The sequence below is a fragment of the Corythoichthys intestinalis genome, chromosome 5 (assembly GCF_030265065.1).
Source record: "Corythoichthys intestinalis isolate RoL2023-P3 chromosome 5, ASM3026506v1, whole genome shotgun sequence".
Lineage (NCBI taxonomy): Eukaryota > Metazoa > Chordata > Actinopteri > Syngnathiformes > Syngnathidae > Corythoichthys > Corythoichthys intestinalis.
Window position 1 is genome coordinate 40175053 of NC_080399.1, and position 16946 is coordinate 40191998.

The window sequence follows — 16946 nt, forward strand, 5'->3', positions numbered from 1 at the left end:
AGGTCGCACCTGTGCCCAATCTCATCAGCGGCATATTTAAACACAGGTGACCCAAGAAAGGGTTGCCGAGATATCGCCTTGCCGGTTGCCATTGGATGTTTTGAAATGTCGAGCCTGTCATTTACACTTCGATTGGGGTGGCGTTTCTCAGTGCTAGAGTAGTTGTCCCCCAACTTAGAGGTTGTGGGTTCAATTCTCTGCCCTGATAAACTCGTCTAAGTATCCATTTTATTTCATTTTTCGAAGCTTCATGTGAGCACAGTACCACCTACTGGTTAAGTGCATGATCACAGTCTTTTGTCTCTCAGCCACATTAGTGATTCATTGTTTTTTCATTTTGTGTGTGTGTGTGTGTGTGTGTGGGGGGGGGGGTCTATTAGGAAGGAATTAATTTACAAAATATTGTTTGACCAAATCATATATGTACATAGACTATCACATATGTACAGGGATCCCTCACATATCGCTGTTAACAATGACCGAACCCGACCGGGTAAAGTGAAAAACCGCGAAATAGGTTCAAGCCCCCACCCACTTTTAACATTTTTTTGTGTGTAAATATATAATATCAATAAGTGTATATAATATCCTAAAAACGCATAACATGATAGCATAATTTTAGCATGAAATTACGTAAAATTTACGTAAAATGAATGATAATTGACGTTTTTTTTTGCTTTCCACAAAAAATCTCTAGACTGTTCTGTGTTCATATCTACAGAAATTCCGGGATGTACGCAATTAGTTACAAGAATTTTCAACATAAAAAGCTCTTTGTTTTGTGGATGTTGTATCCTTACACGGTAGTATAACTTTACATTCAAATGATCAGGTAATTTTTGGCCAACTGCCCGTTTTTTGGTAATTTAGACATTTCTGCATCCATACGGGAAAAAAAAAATCTTTTAAAAAAAAAAAAATTTTTTTAATGTAACATTTCAATCTAAAAACGACGAGGGCCAGATAGCTGGTGTTCTGTCAAATTTTGCACCCCTTCAGAAATTGCGGTTCTGCGAATGTGTGTAATGTTAAAATGGCTGCGAATTCAGCAGTTCTAAAGTAAACACTACAAACTTTCTTTAAAGAAAGGAATATTAATTTACATTTGATTATGGACGGAGATGTAGAAAAGTTCTCCTCAGACACATCCCAACATGTTAGCTGTACACAACAACTGCACACGGCTCTCTCACTGTTAACTTCTTCGCTGTGTCGTTAGGCATTAATTTACGCCATTTTCATGTTGCACATGCATATTTATGATGTAACTTGTTTATTTAGCACCTTTCTATAACATTCAGAGTCCAACTGAATGTAAAACAGGGCTTATTCACCGCCACAAAACCTTTGGGAGCAAAATATTCTGAGGGTACAAAATTTGACAGAACACCGGCAAGACATGCTGATGCAATAGTAACATCGGAATTCAACCTAAATAGAAGGAATAATAATAATGATAATAATAATAATCCTTTGCATTACAATAGGGCTCTTACGCCAGCTGGTGCCCCAGGCCCGAATACGTTGTGATTGTATATAGAAAAATGCAAATTTTGCTTTTGTTGAATAAAATCAAGATGATTCTGCATGATTTCCTTAAGTATTAAGTTTCTCATGTGAAAACTGAGTGATTTATTAGCTGTTGAAAACCTGCACTACATGAAAAAAAAAAATCAAGTTGCTATTTTGAGCAAAAACTCATATGATATGTTAAATATTGCTATTGATTCTGAAAATATAGGTGATCATTTGCATTTGGTTATTTTTGTGCATCTAGCATAAAATTTGAGAACTTAACAGCCATTTTAAGTGTTGTTATACTGGATTAAAAAAAATAATCGGGATTTTATTAGGGAACACCTTTGAATTTTTTATGTCGCTGCTAATGGAGACTCATATACGCCTGTGGGAGGTGCCTGTTTTGTTCTTAGGTTGCTAGCCGTTTGTTTTTTTAAAATATTTTCAAGTTTTTTAAGTTTTTGAAAATAAGCCCCCTACAAATAGGCCCTGAGCCCCGTGTTCTGTCAACTAATAGTGAGGTCTATGGGTTTATATGTGAATAAAAACTGTCTTCTTCTAAAATTTGGTGGCTACATCTTACAGTCAGTTGCGTCCTATGGCTTTTTAATTTAACCCTTAAAGACCTGCAACATGAAGCAATTATCAGAGAATCCCAAAATTTGAAAAAATAAGGTCGTAAGGAAACCTTTTTTTCAAAATTTTAAAAAGAAATGTCAATATGAATATGTGTAATAATATCTATAACCCTAGCTAAATCCTGTTTTTTTTTCTCATAGAACCTGGAATCAAAAAGAATTGTCAAAATTCTGACTCTCAAAATCATGAAAATTTAGGTGTATCAAATGTGATACATTTGGCAATAAAGGGTTAAGTTTTTTTGCTGTTTGTTAATTGTACATAGATCTCACAAAGCTAATTATGTATGGTATTTTGCCATTCTCTTTGATTGATTCTCTGTGATTCAAATATGTTATTGTATACCAAACAAAAGTTAGTAAGAAAAGCTCTGTGAAGATATTTTGGAATCAACCTTGTGAAGCCTCCCCCCTATAAACTCACCTCTCGCATCTCCAACATGACTGCATTGAGCCTCTCATTCTCTGAACGCGTGTTGGATGTGACAGAACAACTCAAATTCAGCTCTGTCTGAAGCTCCAAAATGCGAGACACGTAATACGCTTCCTTGGAAGCCGACTCCTGCAGCAGCGTCTCCTCGTTGCTCTCGCCGTCTTCGGCCACCTTACGCTGGATGCTGTATGCTTGGCCAAATGCCTGAGGAAATAAAAAGTTCAGTTAATAAAATTATATTTTGTCACGTCAAAAAAGGAAGCAGTTTTGGCATTCAAGACATGTTCGGCAATGTTTGTGAAGTCAAACTTTCAGTTGTTGTTCCTCAACATAGATTCTATCTAAAAGAGATGAGGTTTCATTTGATCAGTAAAAACACTGTTCCCATTTTCCTGACACAGGTTTCCACAGCAGTGAGAGCTGACGCGTCATGATGAAGGAGCTGAGACTCGATTGGAAAAATCAAAGTAAGGAGACAACATAAAGGAGCCGTCAACCAGATGCAATCAAATCATCCTCGTGTGCTACTGGGTGGTAGAAATATTAAAGGAATATATTTTTCTTTATGATTTTCCATTCTCTCTCATATATTCTTTGGTCTGCCTTGTACCCCTCTCTGGGGAACCACGCTGGGATTTTGGTGAATGATTTAGGGAACAAAAGCATTAATTAATGCAAATCACTGCTTGACTGGATGAGCTCAAATTTTGGCTTCACAAGAGCGGCTGCCAATGTCCGAGCAGCAGCATGGTCACCCACGGCTGAACTCAGTGGAAGGAAGAAGGGAAAAAGCTGGCCTCGCGGGGGCCCATTTACAGGATTTCCAGCACATCGGGCACACAAAGGGGAGATTTTGCCATGTAAAATCAACAATCGAGCTGTTACGCTACACATATACTGCACTGAAACACAAGCAAGCACTTACACACCCAGGTCTAAGTCAACAAGACTTTGATATGTTTCAATAAATTTGTTAATGTGAGAAAACAGGAGAGGGGGAAAAAAACCACACAGGACACTATGTATGTTTAGTGTTGCATGGGTGCAGGACCAGACAGGTCTAATGGGTGCAAAGGTGACTCAGAGTTGTACAATTTTTGGCAGAGATGAGACAACTTTTAGTTGTCTTAGTAAATTTGCTGATTTGTAGCAGCAGAAAAAAATACAGTTGAAACAAAACAAATTTGTAGTTGTTCCAGTAATTTGGTGCAAAAGTAACTCGTAAGTATAGAAAAAAAATACAGTTCATGAAAAAAAAGTAACTAGTAGTTGTTGAAAATAGGTTTTGTAGGTTTACCAAAAGTGTCTTGCAAAAGTGACTTGCAATTGTGAATTTTTCTCTGTGGTTGCAAGACCAACTTGCAGTTTACAAAGGATACGGTAACTAGTACTTCCACATGATAAAGTTGAAATTATATGAAGCACAAACATCAATTCTAACAGAAATAACTTGTAGCTGTAGAAAATAGAACATATAGAAATCACGGATAGAAAGACGTGTAATTCTTAAAAGATAAATGCTACTATGAATTACAATAATTTGATATTCACACCCCTCTTAATGTTTTCCTTTTAATTAAATTGGTGAAATTAGTTTAACTAGTCGGTCGCCATTGTTGCTGACGACGCAATGCACTCTGGGCGGTGACGTCACTGGGCGGCGCTGCCAGGTTACCACAGTGTCACTCTTTAGCTGCATAAACATGTCGTTGGTTCTCGTCTTCCAATTTGAACCCGAGCGGAAAAGTGATGAGCAGGAGAGCAATGTCGATATTTCAGAAATGAAATGAAGGTCTCCAGTGGAATTCGAAACCCCGTTTCCTGTGCGACACACAAGCGCGTAGACCACAGGATTATACTTCCGCATGACGTAGGAGTAGGCATGTGCCGGTATGAGATTTTCACGGTACGATAACCGTGAGCAAAAATACCGCGGTTTCACGGTATCACGGTATTGCAATTATAGCTCCAAAATTTTGAGATATATGGGTTAAAAAAAAAAAAAAAATCCATTGAACAGGATTTTTTCAAAACATATTTGCCAATTGGAACATGAATATAATGTGAAAATAAATAAATTAACAAAAAATAACAAATATATAAAATTAAAATAAATAGTACCTAGACTATACCCACAGCCACAGCTCAAGTTGCTCAATATTAGAGTAAGAACAAAATAATTGCTATAAAAAGTAAAAACACTTCTAAATAAAATTAAAAATATATACTGTATGACTTTTTTTTGAGGGGGGAAGCTCAAGTGAAGTTTCGCCATTTTCAGCCACTGTGTCAACTCTAGTCTACATGATGCCATCCATGCCTTTGTGTTAAAAAGAACAAAGAATTCATAAGTTAATAAGTTAGTTAAAAATGTATAAGTTAGTTTTATAAATTAGTTAAAATGTAAATATTGTTGAGGAAAGGTTTCATCTAAAAAAAAAAAAAAAAAAAAAAAAAAGTGAGGGGTGAGACCTCATCTCTCAAATAGCGATCTATGACGTGATTCTTTTTCTTTCCCCCCTGCATTCAAGCTTTTCTCTCACTCAGCGGCTGTGAGACATAAAAGAAGCTGCTCTCCCAGTTTAGCCTAGGCTAACATTCGTCTTTGTAAGTTTTAGTTAGTTTGTATATTGAATTTGAAAGGAAAATGTGTGTTTTGTTTTTGGCGAACTTTTTAATGGAGCTACTGCTATCCTGTTGAACCTTATCACACGTGGAAAAATACAATTGTACAGCGTTTTAAATGTATTTATTTGTATATTTCACCACGATTTGAGAGCTCAATAAATTGAAGAAAAGTACGCCTTGTGTTTGGAGGATTTGTTTTTGGGTTTGCTGGCTGTTTAGTGACACTCACGGCAACAAACGGGAAGGGGTGAGCGGTGCCGCACCAAGCCACTTCGGCTGCATTTTGGCACATGAAAAATAGCGAATGCCGTACTAAGGTATGACGGAAAATTTTAGTGGTTTTGAAACCGCGACGTTTTCACACCACGGTAAACCGTGAAACCGGTAACCGGCACATGTCTACGTAGGAGTCATGATTTTCCATGATTTTCCTTCCACTGCTTTACAAAGCAATCGCAGCCCACATGGGTTGTCTGTCTCGGTGCTTAAAACCTGAAAGGGAAACGCAACCGAAAAGAAAGTGCGGCTGGTATGACCATGGAATTAGAAAACGCTGCTCACTTCAGATAGCAAGCAGACAACAATAAAATAGGAATTGGGTTTATTGAAGGCACAAAAAAAACATGTGATCGCGAAAAGAAAGACACATAAAGGGTTTGTGACAGTAGGTCGGGACAAAATAAATAAATAAAATGCCAGAGGGAAAATTATGGATGAGAAGCAGACAAACGAAAAAAACAAGGCAATGATGCAACTAGCAATGAAGGTAGATACAAACCTAGGATCGGTTTAAAGACACTGCTGATGAGCTGGAATTGGATGTAGGTATGACGTTGGCAGCAGCAGAATGTGACAAAATCCTGATTACGATTCAGAGGATCCGATTCCATTATAAATCGATTAGTGATGCACAACCCTAACCCTCCACCCCGCCCCGCTTTTAATGTTTTTTACATTAGTTCCAAAATTGTTCAAAAATCCTCTCAGGCTAAACCAAACTACTATTTCAGTATCAAGTTAACAGTTAAAAACAGTAAATAAAATACTAAAGTCCCCACTCTGCATCAGCAGCTTTAAACTACATTCAATTAATTTAATGTTGTGAATCAACCGTTAAAGTTAAAATTGCTCCCGTTATTCCACAATTTCCCTTCTGTCTACTTTCGACATGTACATTTTTAAAACTGTTTCATCGTTTAAAGATAGATTCAAGTCAAGATTTTTCCGATTTAGGAGTATTTTAGATAAAAAGGTCATTAGGTTCGCTACAACAAGCCTTCTAGACAAGTCTACTGCTTTAAGATGGCGGCTGTTTACTAACGCCGGCAAGTCAGTCATTTCGCATCTAGTTCTTTTTAAATGTTTTAACTCCGCCGTCGTCTGTCATTTTGCATCTAGTTCTACATATATGTGATATCTACTATAGCCGTACGTTGCCGTATGTTTTTAGCAACTAGCAATTGGGCGCTGTTTGTAGTGGCTGTCGGCCGCAGTCAGGTATTATTGTTTTTTTTATCTAGCGGCATGAGCTGAACATGATATATACTCTCGGGCCGTTCCTCATTGCAGTCCCGAAGACCACGCTGACTGTGTTTTAGTTTCGCTTTACTTCGCTTTACTTAATTCAATACCGTGATTTCCGGACTATTGAGCGCCCCTGATTACAAGCCTCACCCCGTTCATTTTTAAACGAAAAAACATTTTGTACATACATAAGCCTCTCCTGTCTATATGCCGTGTGTGCCCACATAGTGACATGAGATATTTATAAAGAAATACACAGTTTTCTAAGTTTTAATAACATACTTTAACGAATCGGGTTATGATATAGCGCGTGACTTACGGCGGAAGGGAGGTGCAGAAGAGCGAGAGACTTGCCTTGCTGTTGTTGTTGCGGGTGTGTCTGTGTGTGCGTCGGCTGCTGCAGACAACAGTCGTGTGTTGTTCCACGAGTTTCCAAAATAAAAAATTGCAACCTAACTAAGCCGGTGACTCTTTGCCAACGTTACAATACCGTAACTTTTCTTTCCTAACACGCCAGCAACACGGCACTTAGCCGACTCTTCAAGCTCACTCCTAAGCGTGTGTCGTACTCTTCATCACGCAGCAGACCGACTTTTCGAAACCCAATGGTGATGGTGGATTTTTTTCACACTGCTCCACGCTGTCAGACTTGTGCAAAAGTTGCTCTTCGCATGCGGCCAGTTTTGGTAAACGAGCTCTCGCCGCTGGTCATCCAAGCCTTCAATTCAACGCGGCACGTCATATCCATTTCTTCTAGCATTTTCCATGATGCGGGTCTGCTAATTTTACTAACGCACAAAGATGAGGGTCTGCTACTTCTATTCATACACAAAGCACAAAGTTAAAATACGGGCAAGAGTGCAAACTAGCGTCTTCCTCGACACATATATTCCTACGCTTACATTTTATGCTCGAGCGCTCCTGGCGGTCGTTAGAAAAATTCGCATCATTGAATACGCCGCAGGATTCAAAATGAGGGAAAAAAGTAGCGGCTTGTAGTCCTGAAATTACGGTAATCGGAATTTGGGAATGTTTGTGAATCGGCATTGAATCTTCCACGGCCGAATAGCGAATAATCTAAGAATCGGAAATATCGCACGCCTCTACTAGTTAGCACAGTTATTCTCCCAGTCCGGTCCAACTGCGTTATCACCCCCAGCGTGCATTGCGCGCATAAAATATGGCGCCCTCCGTAGGTCAAAACATGTACTAAATATTATAGATTTTTAAATCAATGGCAATAATATATGTGTTTCTAATAACATATTTTAGTAAAAGAAACCAATTGGGCCTTACTAGAGCCTACAAGTCTTTAAGTCCGAGGTTCCCTTTAAAGTCAACTCCATTAGGCCGCCACTCGACATAGAAGGGAGTCATAGAAAGTGACCCTTCAAGGCTCGTGACTCATTTCTGTGGCACGACGCCCTAACCGGCTGGCCGGTGTGTTGCCATTGCATGGCAGCCGCCCCTTAGCTAAAAATATTGCAGTGACAGCTATGCGTTTTCCAGCTAATTATGTGAAAAGCACTGACAATGCATGCGTGTTGAGTCATCATAACGATGGCTCTTCTCAGTCCTGGGCTTGTGTCCTACTTGGCAGATAGTGCCAAGCTCCTCACGGTTAGGACAGTGTGGCTGAAGCCCCTCCTCAGGGTAATGTTCTTACAATACTGGTGATTGGCAGCTAATTTGGAGAAAGAAAGCCCCATAATGCATTCAACCTCAGGCACCATGCACTGGATCAAATCCGAATAGGGCTGCACCTGCATACATTCAGCTAGAGGCCATAGCAGGAGAAGCAAACCCACTGCCAGAGCAGCAAAAGCGAGGTAAAGGGGGGTGTGCGAACCCTGAAATCCGCGCCCATCTGTGATTGCTGCTAATGAGGAGTCAGGGGAGGGGCTCTAGCTGTAAGGTGTGTGTCTATCTATTTTTACACTCAACCCCAATTAAACTCCATCTTATTTCATAATTAAATGTTTGCAGCAGGTCCACCTCATAGTCAATTTTCAGGGTCGGTGAACAACATTTAGAGAGAAAAACAAACATTTTCTTTCATTAATTCTTCCTTATGGCTTGGCATTAAGAAAAATTTTCCTTTTATTACACAGCCAGGACAACCTTTTATTAAAAACGATTCATCGCTAGCCCTCGCAATTCAAATGGATTGACATGCTGCTGCATCACTCAATGTCTGCAACAGATGCGGAATTGAAATTTGTCGATCAAAACATAATCTTTTCAGTGAAACTTGAGGCAAAAAGTAATTGAAAATTCATCTAAAGGGCAGCTTGCTGAGCTGTAATCCCTTGGACAAGTGCAAATCGTGGTACAGTATTAGTCAACTCACAAGGAGATATGATTGGCATACACAAACACACGTACAGTGGCGTGCAGGCCAGATGGTCGGCTCGTCCGACGACATCACTGATTTAGAAACACGGAGAGAGACATGCAGAGGAGCAACACAGTTTTCTGCATCCAAAATTGTATTGATTGTTGCTATTTCTTGTCATATCTGTAAAATGTTACTGTGATATAGATTCAAGGGGGGAATGGCCCTCATACAAAGTTTGTCCTTCTAAAGGACACAGAAGAGTCCCCATGTGCATTCCAGCCATGAGGAAAATTGCCAAGTCAAGAGATGTGTCATCTTTTAAAAACACACATGGCACATTTTCACAAGTGGAATGAAGCTGGGTAATCAGAGCCCAGTAGCAATAGAGATGCAGTCACAGTGGGTGCTCACAAATAGTCATGTCATGGAACATTGCTGCGGGAAATGGAATCTCATAAAAAAAACTATATGAGTACAAGCTAAGATAACATAAATAAGATAGCATAAATGTTTATTGAATTTGGGTCATTTTCTGCTTTCACTGAGATAATGTTTAGTGCTCAATGACCACTGTCCATCACAGCCAGTACATCAATGGTATTACATTAACAATATAATCCACGAAAGACAGCCTAAAACTGCTTAATTGACTTTCCATAGGATGATGAGTGCCACTGACGAGATTCACATCTGCTGTATTCACACTAACAAAAAAAGTGACGCGCATGTGCCACTGGAAGGACTGCCAAGGACGAGCCGCTTTCAAGCACGAAGACACGTCTTGTTAGAATGATTTCGTTTGGCACGAGTCTGCTTCTGATCAGCGGGAACGCTGGAATATTTCCCAAAATCATATCTTTGTCTTTGGCTGACAGACATTGAACGGGTTGGCTAAGAAGTGTGCAGCTGGCTGTAGGACGTGCTTAGGCATGTGCCGGTATGAGATACTGACGGTATGATAACCTTAAGCTAAAGTATCATAGTTTCACATTCTTGCAATAACAGTTTTAAAATGTATTTAAAATGTGTTACTTTGAGATATCTAGCCGAAGTATTCCCATACCAGCGATTTCGTTTTTTTCAATGGGGGAAAAGTTAAGGAGTTTGACCTAACATATAAAATAAAAAATAGCTAATATCTTAGGGACGGTATGACGGAAATTTTTTGCGGTTTTGAAACCTTGACGTTTACATACCACGGTATACCTTGAAACCTGTAATCGGCACATGTCTAGACATGCTTTGAAAGATCTCAGGTCTCATAAATCTGATTTTGTTCTTAAAGCCTCACTGCAGATTTAACAATGTTGAGTGAACGATCAAACGTATTTGAAGTGTATCAGGATTTAACAAAATAATTTAGCTACTCGATTACAAAGTAATATACAAAGTTAAAATGTCAAGTGTGTGATTAGACAAGCTGTACCATTTGTAAGTGTGTCATACACAACTTCCTCCCTGTGCTTGGTAATGTGCCTGCCAGGACACCAGCAGCAAGTCAACCACAACAACACACAGCATTGATGGCCTTCAGGCCTCTACGCAAGCACACACTCACATAGTTAAAAATACATTGGGCTCGAGGCACTCTCATTGAGGAAGTATACGGATTGTCACTGCTAAATTGACCATTCATTTGAGGAGAGCAATAACCTCAACTTGATGGCATTCTTTTGTATTTATTTTTCTATTTGATGCAAATATTCTCATTGAATACAAAGCATTTGATCCAATTTCGATGGCTGGAACATTTCTATTATTTCTCCCATCCAACGAGAGTTCCATTTCAACAAAGCACTGAGTGCATACTTTTCCTTCGCAAACTGGCCTCAGGCGAATAAGAAATGGAGCAGTAATGTCGACTGTGTGAAAGTCAAGCTACAGCGCTCTCCTTTCAGCTAAAAGCATGACTTCTTTCACTGAATATTCTTCATTCATTTATTGGTGACACATGACTTCCCATATGAGGAAAAAGGAAAAAAAGAGATCAAACATCGTCTCAGAGAACAGTGACGGAAGATGGACTCATTTGATTATCTCGTCTTTCTGCGGCAAAGAAAGCCGAGTTGACACAAAACAATAGAAAGAGGAGCCTGTCTGCATGCTCAGAATGACTCATGAGGCTTCCACGAAGTGACTCACGAGTTTTCTTGTAGGCAAAGATAGACGCAGCAGCAACAAATTGGCTCTTATATGGTCAAATTTATTGAGCTAGGACTCATTATCAATTAACTAATCAATTAAAGGTTGACTATTTTTTACTGTAAAATTGTTTTATGTTTACCGGGACTCTCATCTAAACTCACAAACCAAGTGTCGCCCTCTCTGCCCTCTTCTCTATTACATCAACACATGTATAGCTAAAATAAAGCGATGCACTGGAGTCCCACACGAACACGTAGTCCTGTTACCCCCCCTTTGCTGCTCTCAATCACAACATCCGCACCCAAACACCCTCCCCCTTCTGTCCTGCTGCATTTACTGACACGAGACACCCTCATGCAGGGAAAGAGATGCTGACCAACGACCTTCACTCCTGGACTCTTGATTAAATGATGCTACAGACTAGAGAAGACCGGTACAGTATATCAAAAATTTACTGTTACCGAGATGATTCAGGATGACCAACGTAATTTTGAGCATGTCGGTAATATATATATATTTATCAGGGCTGTCAAACGATTAAAATTTTTAATCGAGTTAATTACAGCTTGAAAATTAATCGTAATTAATCGCAATTAATCCCAATTCAAACCATCTATATAATATGCCATATTTTTCTGTAAATTATTGTTGGAATGGAAAGATAAGACACAAGATGGATACATATATTCAACATGCGGTACATAAGGACTGTATTTTATTATAACAATAAATCAACAAGATGGCATTAACATTATTAACATTCTGTTAAAGCGATCAATGGATAGAAAGACTTGTAGTTCTTAAAAGAAAAATGTTAGTACAAGTTATAGAAATTTTATATTAAAACCCCTCTTAATGTTTTCGTTTTAATAAAATTTGTATAATTTTCAATCAAAAAATAAACTAGTAGCCCGCCATTGTTGATGTCAATAATTACTTACAAAATACTCCTGGGTGCTGAAGCCTATAAAATCAGTCGCACCAAAGCGCCAGCAGAGGGCAGCAAAACTCCGCAAAACACAATTAACAAGTGGGCCTTTCACTCTACTCTCATTTAAATTTGTCTGGGCTGGGCAAGTGCTGGGCAATATTTTAACGTGATTAATTAAAAAAATTAATTACCGCCCGTTAACGCGATCATTTTGACAGCCCTAATATATATTTTATTAATTAAACGAGAAAATTCAAGTCTTTTCAGCCCGCTTTGACTATATGTATTGTTAGGCTATGCTCATTCCCCTTTAAGGAAGTACAGCCAGTGTGCTTATATGTGAAGTCACGTGGCTATCAGAAAATCAAACAGAGGCATGTTGCTATCAACCGGCACGCTAACGTTACAATTGAACGTGATAGAACTGGATAATAGTGAAACTGCTACCAGTAGCCAGGCTACAGGCACTTCCGAGTGTAGCATAAGTCGACACTCATAGTGTGGTGTTGGTGCCAAGAAGGAACTTGACGTCGGTTGTCTGGAAGTATTTTGGATTCGAGAAGGACAACAAACTATAGAGCCCTAAATCAGTTTGCGGTCAATTTCAAAATCAACAAGTGGGAGCTGCGCACCCAGGTGCTAGATACAGCCTATTTCTCGGATGACCAAACATTCGAAAAGATTGCTCAGGCCCTGAAACAAATGCTCTCTTCGTGGGACCTGAAGGAGGAGAACCTTTTCGCCATCACCACCAACAGCGGCTCTAACATTGTCATCGCGGCTGAACTCAATGAGTGTATTGGAGAGCAGTGCTTTCGGCACAGACTGCACCTGACAATCAGTATGTCGCGTTATTTTGTATCTGTGTGTTTGTGACTTCTCTGATAGCTTTTACGATGGTACAATTTACAATGGATAAATAAGCTCAGCATTCAGCAAAAAGTATAATCCAACAGTGTAGTCTAGTGGTCCCCAACCGCCGGGCCGCGGACCGGTACCGGTCTGTGGCGCGTTTGGTACCGGGCCGCAAAAGAAATAATAATTTATTAACGACTGCATAGTGGCCAAATTAACTTTGGCCTGTGCCCCTTAACACACCAATATCCCTGTTTTCTCTGGATATAATACTACAGGATGGAATGTCGTCATAGAAATCCATTGATTGGACTGCTAGCTGTAGATCTTGTTTTGTATATCTATGTACGCTTGTCCTCGATAATAATGTCTGACGTAGGGCGGGCGAATCACATTTGTTCCCGGAAATGATTAGCCCCCACACTAGAATGACTGAAAAACAGACGTCTTTGGACAGATTTTTAACGGGGAAAAGGCCATCTGATGAGCCAGAAGATGAGCCTACAACCTCAAAGAAAACAAAATCTACGCTACTTCCCAATCACTAAAGACCCACAAACTGCGAAGTAGTAGATTCGTGACCCGTTTGTGAATAAACCGAGTGATTCGAGCATGTCTGTGCAACAGGAGGATCAATTTGTAGAGATCACAAATGACGCCGACCTTAAATGTACATTTGAGACAACAACTCTACCGAGGTTCTGGATTAAAGTCATTCTGGAATATCCTGACATCGCTAGGAGAGCATTGAAAACCGTGCTACAATTTACAACATCGTATCTTTGTGAAGCGGGCTTCTCTCACTCTCCCATCACACATTGATGGGACCATCTTGTCTCAACGAAACAAGCTCAGGTATCCCACTGATTCTGCGGGTGAGTTATATTTTCCCTGCACTTAACACGACAGGGCTAAAAACAAATGCTACTTTATATTTGCTGTATTTTTATGCCGCACATTGCCGGTGTTCTGACAAATTTTGCATGCGTGTAACGTCAAAAAATGCAGCGAATGAAGCAATTCCAAAGTAAACACTACAAACTTTCTTTAAAGAAAGGAATATTAACTTACATTTGCCATGTTAGCTGCACACAACAACTGCACGCAGCTCTCACTTAACGACTTCACTGTGCCGTTAAGCATTAATTTTTGCTATTTTCGTGTTGCACATGTATGTTTATGATGTAAATAGTTTTTTAGCACCGTTGGATTACATTGAGAGTCCAACTGAATATAAAAGAGGGCTTTTTCACCGCAACAAAAGCTTTGGGAGCAAAATTTTATAAGGGTGCAAAATTTGACAGAACAACGGTCAGTGAAAATAAAAACCCAAATCACACCGGTCCGCGGTGCAAAAAAAGGTTGGGGACCCCTGGTGTAGCCTACAATATGACCATTTAATCGCTACTGCTATTTTTCTGCATGTGCTTGCTTTATTTTGTGGCATTACTGTCATCATAAAATCTTAAATATTTTATTATTACGTGTGCATGTGTGTGTGCGTGTACTGTGTTTCAGAAAATGCTCTGAAAAAAGCCTGACACCGGAAATGGTTAACAAACTAGTGTTTGTCAGTTGGAAATAACTTAAAGTACACACTACTGTGTTGAGTGATCGTCACAGCAGCCATTAACAATAAGTTGTCAGATACTCGGTCATCTGTTTGAAGTGCACTGTTCAAGCCCCTCTTACTGTAAGTCATTTGCATTACAATGACATTTTTGCACAGTGGCCATAGCAATACTTACAATGTTGTACATTGTTCAAGTCATGTAAGCCATTTTAAATGTTTATACTTGAATGCTTATTGTTTAAAAGACACTTTTATACACCTAGTGTTTGCACTGTATGTACAATTGTTTAAATATGTTAAATTGTAAGATGGTAAATAAATCAATGAGAAACGGTTAATTTGTATTTTATGCATTGATTCAGATTTGCGAATTATATAACAGTCCACTTGGGCGAATTTATTGTCATTTATCATTATCGAGGGAAGTCTGCCCAATTTGCCGTGATAAGTACTTAAGGCCATGTCGTCCAGCTCTACTACAGACTGACCTTTTTTTTTTTTTTTTTTTTACATTAAACATTTTCCCTGTGTTTCAAATTGAAACGCACACAAGACAACAAATTTCCTAAGCCTTTATATTTGATTCTTACTTTCATTTACTTTCCTACCCAGTCAAGTGCAGCTCCGTTGATAAAACTGCACAGCACACAATCTGATGGAAAATCGCCACTTCAGCCGAGGGGGGATCATATACAGTAGCTGCATAAGGGGCACAGGGAATACAAGGCCATGCTGTGAGAGGGGGATGGTGAGCCCAACAGAAAGAAGAGAAGCAACAAAACCATCTGAGAATGTATTGATCCACCTCATTCCTCTCTGTTTACTGCATGCTAATGGAAGAGAAGCACTGGGACAAAGAAGGAGCCTGACAAAACTGTAATGCATCCTTGGACCAGATTTACGACCGAGACTTTTTTTTCCCCCCAAAGATCCAATAAGTGGTCGTCTTTTGTTTCGAATAAGAAATGTATGGCTGCAGACAAGTGCAAGCATTATTTATGCTAAACTATACCCAGGTCAGCCTCAACTCATGTAATGTTCATCAAGTAATGTTCATTCAATGAGAAGCAGTACACTTCTGATCTATACAGTGTAAACCACTGCAAACTCATTGTGTCAATCAAAACTAGGATATTACCTTTGGACACATATATTTTAGACGATAGACATATCAAATTTGTTTAGTTGAGCAGGTGATCAGAAAGCCATTGCTGGGTGTTATTGTGGTACTTACTGATTATTTTATTGTTTTTTTCTTACACATACAACTGGAGGAAACAGGCTGGTGAAATGTTGGCTAGCTGGTCTTCAGTCACAAAATATCATCACGCAAGAATATTGTAAAGGGCAACACAGTTGCAGGAATCAAAACAAAACACGGCGCACCTTGCAGGCAGAGTGAAACTTTCCAAAACAACTTGTGAAGCTCACTGTCTTTGACAGATTTCATGCAGAGATACGACAGCAAAACAAGTATTTTTTTCTGTTTCACTCATTGGAGAGTTGGGAGTGAAATACTGCTTTAAGTCCTTACGTAGAACAATCATGTGACCATAAGGGTGCAGTCCCAATGATCAGTCTTACCAATAAATAATTGTAAATATTTCACTGTAAAGTTAGACAAGAATACACTTAGGAGCTTGCCCCCCTCCCACATTAAAAGACCCCTCTTGTTCTTCCTCCTCCCCCTCCCTTTCCTGGCCTGTCTGAGGTTGATCTGCCCAGAGACAGCACTAACAAGCTAGAACCACTGCCTGCCATGGCTTAGGCAACTCTCCAGAAACATCCAAGGCATACATGATGGAAAGAGTGACTGGGTTGGGGGGCATGCAGGCTAAATAAGGGGTGGTCAGGGGTCAGAAAAGAAGAGTAAAAGAGTACTCTCCCTTTCACCAAACACAAAATGCACTTAGTGGTTTTATCTTTTGTACTTGCAGCAGTTCCTAAGGGTATCTTGCACAATGCGGTCCTTCCTCATGCAAATGGACCAGTGCTCACCTTGCCTCTTCTGCTGCTGGGCGACGGCCAAGTACGCTTTCTGTATTTTGATGACAGGGCGAGGAGTTATCATGCTGTTCTACAGCCTCACGGGGAGGTCGGCATGCTCTATTTTTAGCCATTTAACTTATAATGAATTATGGGTTGACACTTAAAGGATGACTTGATAGTTGCAGGTCAACATTTTTTGACTAATAAAAATGTACCATAGGGCTCATATTTATCTTGAAGAAAAACAAATAAGACATACAAGATACAAGCAATGCAATTTAGAGTTTTATCATATCGTCTGAATCACATTCCATCAGCAGTTTCCCTGCTGTGTCATAATGCAAAATGCAGTGAAGAAGTAGTAGATGTCATAA

At 39.5% G+C, this 16946-nt stretch overlaps 1 protein-coding gene across 3 annotated transcripts in view; it reads right to left on the reverse strand.

Annotated features, from left to right (window-relative positions):
* bicd1a (bicaudal D homolog 1a) overlaps positions 1-16946 on the reverse strand; it is a 42564-nt gene that overhangs the window by 19151 nt on the left and 6467 nt on the right. For all 3 annotated transcript variants that reach the window (XM_057836706.1, XM_057836704.1, XM_057836705.1), the window contains exon 2: positions 2581-2793. In XM_057836706.1, the coding sequence (XP_057692689.1) occupies positions 2581-2793 (213 nt within the window). The remainder of the gene's footprint in view (positions 1-2580; positions 2794-16946) is intronic.